This window comes from Poeciliopsis prolifica, unplaced genomic scaffold, assembly GCF_027474105.1.
Source record: "Poeciliopsis prolifica strain line A6 unplaced genomic scaffold, Auburn_PproV2 SCAFFOLD049, whole genome shotgun sequence".
Taxonomy (NCBI): Eukaryota; Metazoa; Chordata; class Actinopteri; order Cyprinodontiformes; family Poeciliidae; genus Poeciliopsis; species Poeciliopsis prolifica.
The window spans coordinates 3,577,501-3,587,720 of NW_026562424.1; the positions used below are offsets into that span (position 1 = coordinate 3,577,501).

Genomic DNA, 10,220 nt, shown 5'->3' on the forward strand with positions numbered 1-10,220 from the left:
CTGTTTGATTCCTGACTCCATTTTTATTTACTTTTATGGAATCTATTGGTGTTTTTGAATCATTAACATCCCGAACTGTTTCCTCAGAACTGACCCAGCTGAGCGGAGTCGCCGCCATCTTGCGGTTTCCCATCGCCGACCTGTCGGACGCCGAAGACGACAGCAGCTCAGGCGAAGACTGACCCGATTCACAGCATTGCAGTGATTCTGTGTCGTTAAAACAAATCAGCAGAAGTAGCAAAAGTTTTTCCACTTCTGTAAACCTGAAGTGACGCGTTTCTCTGAGTGGCCATATTTCTACCTAACTGAATGCAATTTAGAGTGGGTTGGTGCTTTTGATTTGAAAAGCTGCAGGAGCTAGGAAATATCAATAATCTAGTTGTTGCCAAATCCAGATTTAATTTCAGAGATTTTTCTTTTGTGTTTGAAGTGTATATACAGCAAATTTTTCTTTGAGATTAAACAGGCGAACCAGGCTGTTGAGACTCACATCACTTCCTATCATGCATGAAATAAACACATCAGCCCAAGATATAAAAATATAATCTTTATTGTACATTACAACTTTACAGACTCTTGTTATTATGGGTCATGACCCAGAAACGGCTGCAGATCAGCAAACTATGAATCAAGTAACTCAGGATTTTAATCTGATACAGCGATATCAGAGTTGAGTAACAGTGCAATTGGTTCCTCTTCTTCTCTGGCATTATAAACTTCTGCTGAAGAGCGTTTGAGTAGCTAGAACTAAAGCACATTTTAAGGGTACATTCACAGCAGCTCTGTTCAGTCCGGTTTAATAGATCTCTAGTTTGTTTGGGGAGGCGGGAATGTGTCATCAAACTTGGTTGAAATAAACTCTGGTGTGGTTTGAATTCATACCCTCCAAAAACAGAAAGTGAACTGCCATGCACAGCATTCTGGGTAAATACAATCAAAACAAACAAGTGAATTTAGCATTAGAGGGAGAAATGAGATGTTGGTGTTTTGATAAAAAGAAATTCTACAACCACAAAAATTTGATGCTATGCCATTTTTGTCTACGCTTTGCAAAGGATAAGGTCTCCATGTCGTTTCTTTTCAGTGCAGTGCCACCACAGGTGAGGAGGGGAACAGCTTCAAAGGGTTTGGTTCGTGTGAAAGCTACGGAAGCCAAGAGCGGACATTTTCTGCATGTACGTTTTGAGATGTTTTTTCTCCAAATAACGAGTTAATCTGGGAAAAAGTTTGTTTTCTTGAGATTACGAGATTATGCGTTTGTTCAACCTAATTCCATTCTTCATGGCAACAAGTTTTTTTGAAAATGATGTTTAGCTCGTTATCTTGAGAAAACTATCAAGAAATGAACTAATCTCCAGAAAACCACTGGAAAAATCAACTGGTTTTCTTCAGAAAACTAAGGGGAAATTATTTACTGTATTTTCAGGACTGTAGAGCGCACCTCACTATAAGCTGCACCCACAAAGTGTTTTTTTAAATGGAAAAGTAATGAAAATTAGCGCTCTTTTTTATGATTTTCCATTTTGACTTCCAATGATTCACTTCCTGCTAAAGAGCTCCCCCTGGCGGTTGAAGAAAAATTGCACCAGACTATAAGCTGTATGGTTCAGAGTAGGAAAAAAGTAGCGGCTTATAGTCCGAAAAATACAGTAGTTATCTTGAGAAAACCATTGGGAAAAGGTATATGCGGGAAAAAACCCACTCTTGGCTTCCGTAGAAAGCAAACCGCAGGTGAAAATGTAACAAATGTCGCCGGGTCAGAGCTTCACCCAGCGGGACACTGGAAGGTCTTGATCCAGGCCAAGTCCTCCATGGTTCCCCAGTGCAGGTAGATGATGGAGCAGACCACCATGACGTGCATGATCTGGTGGCTGTTCCCCCAGTTGTCGAACAGGCCGGGGCTGAAACGCTCGGGGATCTGGATCACGTTGACCAGCCCGCCCAGCACGGCCAGGGCGTCCATGATGACGAAGAGCCGCAGCGAGTCGGGGCTGCCCACGCCGCTGCCGTAAACCCGGAACAGGAAGAGGCTGACGCGGAACAACGCCTGCCAGACGAACGCCCGCAGGCGCAGGAAGTTTGTGTGGGCCGTGGTGGCGCAGTAGATCCCGTAGGCCGACAGGAGGATGTAGGCCAACATGGCGGCCCGCTGGACGGCCGGGTAGCACAGCAGGGTGATGTAAATGATGGGAAGAGCTCCTGGACCAATATGACACATTTCAGATTCTTCTTTTATACCCTTAATAAAACAAACTTTTTTACATTATCAACCCAATATTATTAGTTGAAAATTCTATGCATAAAATCAAAAGAGCAAAGCAATTAAGAAAACTAAAATAATTTTGTGACTTAGCTTTTTGTTTATATGTATACTTTTTGATCTGTTTGCTGTATTTATTTAGCTCTATGTTAATATAGATTTTGTTGTTTTGTCAAACCCTTTTACTATCAACAAAGATCATTTCAAAAAAGAGAGAATTTTAGCAGTAGCCGTGATGCAAATACAGATTTTCCAGGATTTTAATGCTTCCATTTGATTCTCACTGCCCAAGTCCTTTAAAAAACAAAACAAAATAAAATAAATAAAAAACAAGCAGCCATTTTGTCTGGGAAATAAGCCCTTAAAAAAACAAAACCCAACGAGCCAACACAAGCAAAGCTCCAGGGTGTGGTCAGCAGAAGTTGCTTATTTGGATTTAAAGAGACAAGAGGGCCTTTTAAGTTCAACAAATTATTGACAGATATAATAATTAAAATAGATTACGAAGTCTTGATAACCAAAATTGTATTTCAATAAATAATAATTCAGTTTTGACAGAAAAAACTAACATAAAAAAATGGCAAATAGCACAAGCTAACTATTTAGCTCTGGCTGTCAAATGCTGGGATAAAAGTCCAACAACTGCTGTCTAAATGGAAATTATAGCGTTCATTTTGATTTCTTTGATTCTTACCCAGAGTGTTAACGAGGCAGACCCCAACCATGTCCAGGGAGAGCAGAGTGTCGTACACATGCTCACCGCCAATGTGGTTCATGAACACATGGTAGAGCACTGAGCCAATGGTGGGGCAGAGGCAGGCCAGGTAGTGGGCGACACAGATCCAGGTGCTGTCCACCTCCATCCAGGGAATACTGTAAGGCAGCAGCACCAGGAACAGGAGGAAGGGGATTCCTGGGGGGATGGAGAAAGCCTGGGTAAAAGTCCTAAACATCCTGTAACACAGGAAGATACTCCAAGAGTTGGGAAATCAACTGCATTTACTTGAGTAATGTTAACATGAAGTATCTAAGACAGAGTATTAGGACTGTAGTAATTATGCTGTTTGCATAAATTACTTTAAATTTTTGATCGGTTATTTGACATGCTTTTTTTCCAAATTCATTTTACTCTTGTAATGTGTTGGATGGCCACTTTTTACTTGTACTTGAGTATACGTATGTTGAAGTAGTGCTAGTATTACTTGAGTAAAATTTTTGAGTACTGTTGACTTTTTATTGTGACATTTAATCACAACGGCGACACAGAAACGTCCTCTGATGAAGCTGAAGTCAGAAAATACAGTATTTCCTCCATCTTTTAATACAAAAATAATACAAAGTGGCAGCGGCTCCAACACATGGGACACTTTAATGCTAATACCTCTTCACTTCCTCTCAGTAAGAGTGTTAGTGTTAATGACCTTAAGGCCACGTTGGAAACAAGACAAAAAAGAAAGAAAAAGATTTTTCCCCCTCCCCAAAATTTAAAATTTTACCAGTAAAAAGCGAAAATAACCAAATGGGTAATATTCTGCCTCAGTCTGCAGGTGATTGATGTTCCTCAGCAGGAGTCACCTTTAAGGACCCAGTTAACCGTCGGATATTTCCAACTCTGGGCTTCTTGGGGCAGATTAGAGCTAATACCCCATATCCTCATTACACTTCCCTCAGGGATGCGTGTGACCGGCGTAAGTGAAAGTACAGGCCATGTGCTGAGCTGAGCTCTTCCTCCATAGTACATCGCCATTAGCTAAAGCAGTTTCATCACTTATTCTGATGCTTTTACATTTTGTTCAGCTTTGGTCCACATTCTGTGGAAGACCATTAATGCCACACTGATGGAGAGAGAAAAAAATGTATCTAATGATTATGATGTTGCTAATCTCTAAATAATGAGAAATTCAAATTTAAAAATACTTTTTTAATCCCAAAGGGAAAGTAAATTCAAAATTATGAGACAGTACCACATACTTTTGAGATTACCTCATAATTATGGATGAGTGTTTCCTTTAATAAGTCATGTGACTTAGTATCTAAAACTTTTGACTTAATCTTTTATTAATTTTTGAGATACCCAAGTCATAATTATGATGGCTATCTCAAAATTATGAGATGCCTTTTTATAATTATGTTTTAATATCTCATAATTTTGAGACAATCTCTTCCTCATCGTCACCTTTATTAAATACACAAGAAGGTTAAAATAAATATATATAATGAAAATATTGTAAAATTAATATTAAATATAATTATGAAACAAGTTTTATTTTATCAGACTGGCAGAAATTGTCTTCCATATACTCCTAAACAGAAACTTTTTATTCATTAACTTGAGGAACCTACCATGAGTGTAATGTTCCCCAGCGTGTATCTCAATTATTATTAAATATTATGAGATAGAAGTTGTTTTTTTCATCAGAGTGGCAGAAATGTTCTTCCATAGTTTCCTAAATAGAAATACTGGGTTTTTTTTTTTATTAACTTGAGGAACCTGCTATGAGTGAAAATGTTCCTCATGTTGTATCTCACAATTATTTATAAATATGAGACATGAGGTGTTTCTTTTATTTTTTCCATCATAGTGGCAGACATGGTCTTCCATAGACATCTAAACAGAGTTTTTTAACAGCCTACCATGACTGTAGATGTTCCCCAGCTCGTTGTGCATGTAGAAGAGGCTCCTGAGGCAGTCCGGCGCGGTGGAAACGGGCCGGTATCCTGTCAGGACGTACTTGTTGAACTGCAGGTGCGGCGGCGTCTTGGTGAAGTCCAAGAGCCGCGGGCCCCGGTGAAGCCCCATCACGGCAGCTAATCTACCACTTCCTCTACGGTTACATCCCAACGCTCTGGCCGCTCAGCCACGGCTCCCGCATGAGCTGCAGAAAACCCCGGGCGCTCTGAGGTCCATCACCGGACAGGTGCAAGTCCAAGATTGCAACCTGTTGAGCTGCAAGTGGCATGGCTTGAGCCGAGCCAATCAGCAGGCGGCTTTTATTCCTAATCTGGGGTAATCCCTGCAAAAGAACATGTGCACTGTTGCAGCTTCTCCTTGTCATTGTTAATAACTAACTGGCGCTTTAACTTCACGGAAGTTCCTTTAAAGAGAAACGCTGAAGCTACCCTGCAAAAACTCAAAGTATTTCTAAGTACCTTTTAGAAAGCCAGATTATTTAATCTAAAAGTGAAATAATCTGCCAGTGGATTTTGTATGTTTTCATCAGAAATTATTGACTCCACAAATATATCTTTGCTGAAAATTTACTTTTAAATTAGTTCTTTTCTTATTTCAAGTGTGCTAAAACATTTTAACTAGAAATTAGACCAAAGATATGTGGTAAGATTTGTTTTTGCAGTGCAGCTGTACTGTTTCTCTTCACCACACTGCAAAACCACAAAATCGTATCCAGCATTACGTTTAGCTTCTAGTGAAAATAAACTAATACACAAGACAAAACTGACTTTAAGAGTAACTTTTCATTTGTACATATTCATAAAAAAGTACTAAATCCCATATATCTATAATAAAATCTGCTAGTGGAATTAGGATTTTTTAAAATTCTTAGCAATTACTGGGTTAAAACAAGCTCCTATTTCTTGCTGAAATGTTACTTTTAAGTTAATTTAGCGTTATTTCAAGGGCGCTAGAAATTAAACCAAAAATACTTGGTAAGATTTTATGTTTTTGCAGTGTGCTGAAGAGGAATAGTACAGTTACACTGCAAAAACAAAATGTTAAGTAAATATTGACAAAAAGCACTAGTTTCACTCAAAAAAGACATTTTTGATATATTATAAATTAAGATAAATCTGCTAATGGACTCAGTACTTTACCATTATTTATTCATTATTATTTATTTAAAACAAACTTCCATCTTGCTGAAAGAAATTTGAAGTTGAAACAAAAATACTTGGTAAGTTTTTTTGTTTTGCCCAACATAAAAAAAAAATATAAGTTGAGAAAATGTAAACAAATGACACAAAGTCGGGTTTGGTTGTTTTAATCAAATACTCTCCAATACTTATGAAACTTTTTGACTTTCTTAAATGAAACTGAATCACTGCCGCCGTATGCAGAGGAAAGATCTAAAAATAACAGCTTTATTAAACATGAATGGGAAACAGTACAAAACGAACTGCTACAAATATACACAGTAAAACAGAACTGGAACATAATGGTGGAAGATTTCATTTGCTTACAAACAAAGAGGAAAATAAAATAGACAATAAAAACTGGTTGCAGGTCAGTTCCCCTTCTACCAGTTTGCATCCCTTCCCTAAACAATGATGTGTGGTTTTTATTTATGCTCTGATAAACATTTCCGTCAATTATGCAGAAAAAAAAAAGATTAACTATACTTTAAAATTAAACTATATTGTATTTATTATTTAGTTTTGTGGATTAATAAATTCAAATAATTTAGGCGTCACTTCATATGTTAGGATAGTAACTCACTCAAAATACAAAAATGATCAAAATAAAAAATAAAAATTGGTTTAGAATAAAATAAAGACACAACCAAAACAGATGGCAACATTACCCCATGAAAATAACCCAAAAATGATCATTCTTACAGGAAAGTTTGTCATATTTTTGTTTTATTGTGAAGATGGAAAGCCCATGTTTCAACTGTTTTACCTTTAGCATTTTACACACGTTCTGCTGCGTTTGTCTAAAATAAAACAATGTAAATCTTAATATCTCATAAACAAGATATTAACATACATGTAAAAGCCTGACAAAAACCTTACATAGCAGCAGAAACACTAATTATTCAAGATCAATTGATTTCGAAATTCATTATTGTAAGGCTAATGAATATTGCAGCTTGGTAATTTCGTGAGTCATCTGGACCATCCAATGATATCGTATAAAAATGGCCGACATCCATACGAACAACAAACAGGACACAAAACTGAAAACAACGAAATAGGGAACATGTTTTCTCAGCTGAGTCAATCTATGTGAGAAAAGAAATAAAATAGTAAGGAAAAAGACTAAATAAACTCAAAAAGCTATTTAGAGTAAAATGATGCTCACCTTGAGGGTCACTGTTCCCAAAGAATCCATTCAAGTCATATTTCTTTCCTCCTAAAGGTGATAAAAGGTCATAAATGGGTTTTAAAAACATGCCAGGCATCCATCTTTAATGTGACGATTCTGCAAAATTTAAACCCGCCAAAGCAAAAATAAATAAATTTAAAAAATAATAAATCCAATAAAATATATTGAAGATTACTTTTGTAAGAAAGAGCTTTTAAATGAGAATTATGGTGCAAGTTATTGATTAATAAGTTACTGGTATGGTAGGTTATGGCGCCGCCATCTTTGATTCGTTTTTACCGCCTCTGCTTCAAGTCAGATGACCAGCGGCGCCCTCTGGTGGATGGCAGCCAAACTACAACACTAAAATTAGATCTAATAGCTAATCTATTGGAACTAATTTGATAAAACAAACTCCAGGACTTGCCTTGAGGGTGGAAATGCAGCTTGAGTTGCTGCTGAATTTGAATCTGCCGCGGCAGCTGCAGGTTGTCCGGATTCTCAGACAGGTGAGCTTCGCCCCGCGTCTCCGCCGCAGGTGAAGAGTCCAGTAAACCCGTTGTGCTGTCGGATAAATCCTGCACACCTTCATCCGGTGTGAAGGAGCCGACAAGGTCTGACAAATCCTCCAGGGACGGACTGGGAGTGGGAAATGCAACCGCTACAGACGACAAGGTTCAGATTTAAACTTCACATATTTATTTATGCTTTAACAGCTCTTTGTTTCAATTATGTTGTCTGGCTTCACTTGTCCTTTTAAGTAGCCCCCATTCTCTAATCATCACAAAAAAACAAATGAAAAGGAGTTCAATTAAAGCTGGAATACGTAACTTTTAGATAAAAATAAATTACGTTTGTTTCAACTCTCACCATGTTCTGTAAAATCTGCACAAATATTGATCTGACTGAGCTAGTATTGCAGAAAATAAATCCATTGCTCCATCCAATCAGAGGCAGGAGGAGGGCCTTAGTGCTGACAATCATCCTCATGTACTACAAAATATGCTAAGGGCAGAAAAAATACTTACAGGTACAGGAAAATTGTTTATCTACAGTCACAATGCCAACTAGCATCAGCATTTACAACAAGTTGTTGTAAATGCTAGGATGGAGAATGATTGGCAGCGCTAAGACCCGCCTCTTGGCTCTGATTGGTTGTTTCGAGTTGAGATTGGGAGCGTTGGAAAAATTAAAGCGAAGCTCAAGATTTTTCCCCCAGATTTTCTTTTACCTTGATGTCAAAACAACAAATATGTGAAAAATAAATTAATATAAGAGTTTTAATAATGCATTCTTCATGTTTTCTACCTCCTGCTGCAGATTCAAGAGGCTGAGACTGGTGAGCTTCTTGTTTACCTGCTGAGGTTGAATTAAATTAAAATCTGGAGAGCAACAAATAATCTGAAAACACCCACAACACTTTATAAAACAAACCGTGTTTTTCTGATTTTGCTTCTCCAAAACCAAGAATCTGTGGCGCGTAGGGAACGTCTCCACCACCTGCATCGAGTTCGGAAAACAAACAAAATGAGCTAAACCTGCAAAATTTACACTGGACAAAAAAATTAAACTTTTAAAGTTCATTTATTCAAAATGTACTCATTACTTTGCAACTGCTGCAGCTTCATGTACGTAATGACTGAAATACCAATCAGTTTTTACTGTGATGAAAGCAAAGTTTTACATTTATGGAACAGAACAACAAGTTGTTTTATTTATTTATTTTTCTTACACAACACTGCAAAAACACAAAATCTTCCCAAGTTGTTTTGTCTAGTTTCTAGTCCAAACATATTAATACACTTGAATAAGAATAGGAGCTTTTTTAAGTCAATAAAACCTAAATATTGACGAAGAAGTCCTTAGCAGATTAATTAACTCATAAAACAGTTTTCCCATTTTATAAGTGAAATAATTTCCCAAAAAACTAGTATTTTGTGATCTATATTAAGGAATTTTGAGTTAGAACAAGCTCCTATATCTGGCTGAAAAGCTACATATAAGTTGTTTTCATTATATTTCAAGTGAATTAAGATATTTGTGCTAGAAACTAAATGAAAACCACTTGGTATTTTTGCAGTATCAAAATGTCCAAGAAGCTGAATTATCAACAAGTCATATGAAAACAGAGCAAACATGCTAATGTTAGCTTAGCGCAGGAACCTGTAAACTTTACAATTTGCAAACTTTGAATGATTAAATCAATTTTAAAGCTTTTTATGCATCTTTTTGTTGTGTTTGATCAATCTCACCATATTTTGCAGCTGATTTTCCATTATATCCAAATCCAGAAGGTGCAGGATGATATGGTGATCCAATGAGGCCTGAATGACAGAAAATTAGTTGAATCTGATTATATCCATGCAGGGTTTTTTTTTCTCAGATTCATACTACACATTTAATGACAGTTTCACATGGTTGATACCTGCATTCATTTTTAAAATTAATAGAAAAATTTAAGTTAATGGATTAAGCCATAAATAAAAAAAAGAAGTGTATTGTTTTGAATTTATATTTCGATTGGCCCTAATTTGCTTACATTTCTCCTCCAAATTACCATATTTGTAGTATTTTCTCTACTTTATTTATAAAGGTTATCCCATTAATATTTCATAGTTTTAAAATATTTACCATATTGGCCAGCAGAAATCGCTTCAGGAGTAAATCCAGCTGGTTGAGCTTCATAAGGAAGAGTCCCATAACCTGAAAGGATTATTAACATTTGAGTTTTAATTATCAAAATTACTACAGATTCATGTTTGCAAAATTTTTACCTGGTATATTTCCATTATTACCCAGGGCTAACAGCTGCCCACCGTTCAGGACGCCTCCATATCCTGAACAAAAAGAAGAAAAATACAATTAATAGAAATAATTTTGTTCTAAAAGGAACCAGTTGTTTGGTTATGTTTAATTTAA

At 36.7% G+C, this 10,220-nt stretch overlaps 2 protein-coding genes across 2 annotated transcripts in view; one reads left to right on the forward strand and one right to left on the reverse strand.

Moving 5' to 3' along the window:
• pelo (pelota mRNA surveillance and ribosome rescue factor) overlaps nt 1-477 on the forward strand; it is an 8,941-nt gene extending 8,464 nt beyond the window's left edge. Inside the window, exon 13 of the mRNA XM_055057820.1 lies at nt 88-477. Coding sequence (XP_054913795.1) covers nt 88-182 — 95 coding nt within the window. The 3' untranslated portion in view covers nt 183-477. The remainder of the gene's footprint in view (nt 1-87) is intronic.
• A 55-nt stretch (nt 478-532) lies between these two features.
• On the reverse strand, nt 533-5,196 carry LOC129377704 (progestin and adipoQ receptor family member 4-like). The gene is made up of 3 exons (XM_055057822.1): nt 4,895-5,196; nt 2,955-3,173; nt 533-2,199 (listed from the first exon to the last, which is right to left on the reverse strand). Exons 1-3 carry the CDS (start codon nt 5,058-5,060, stop codon nt 1,766-1,768), a joined length of 819 nt encoding a protein of 272 aa, XP_054913797.1. The 5' UTR covers nt 5,061-5,196; the 3' UTR covers nt 533-1,765.
• Nucleotides 5,197-10,220: the final 5,024 nt, after the last annotated feature.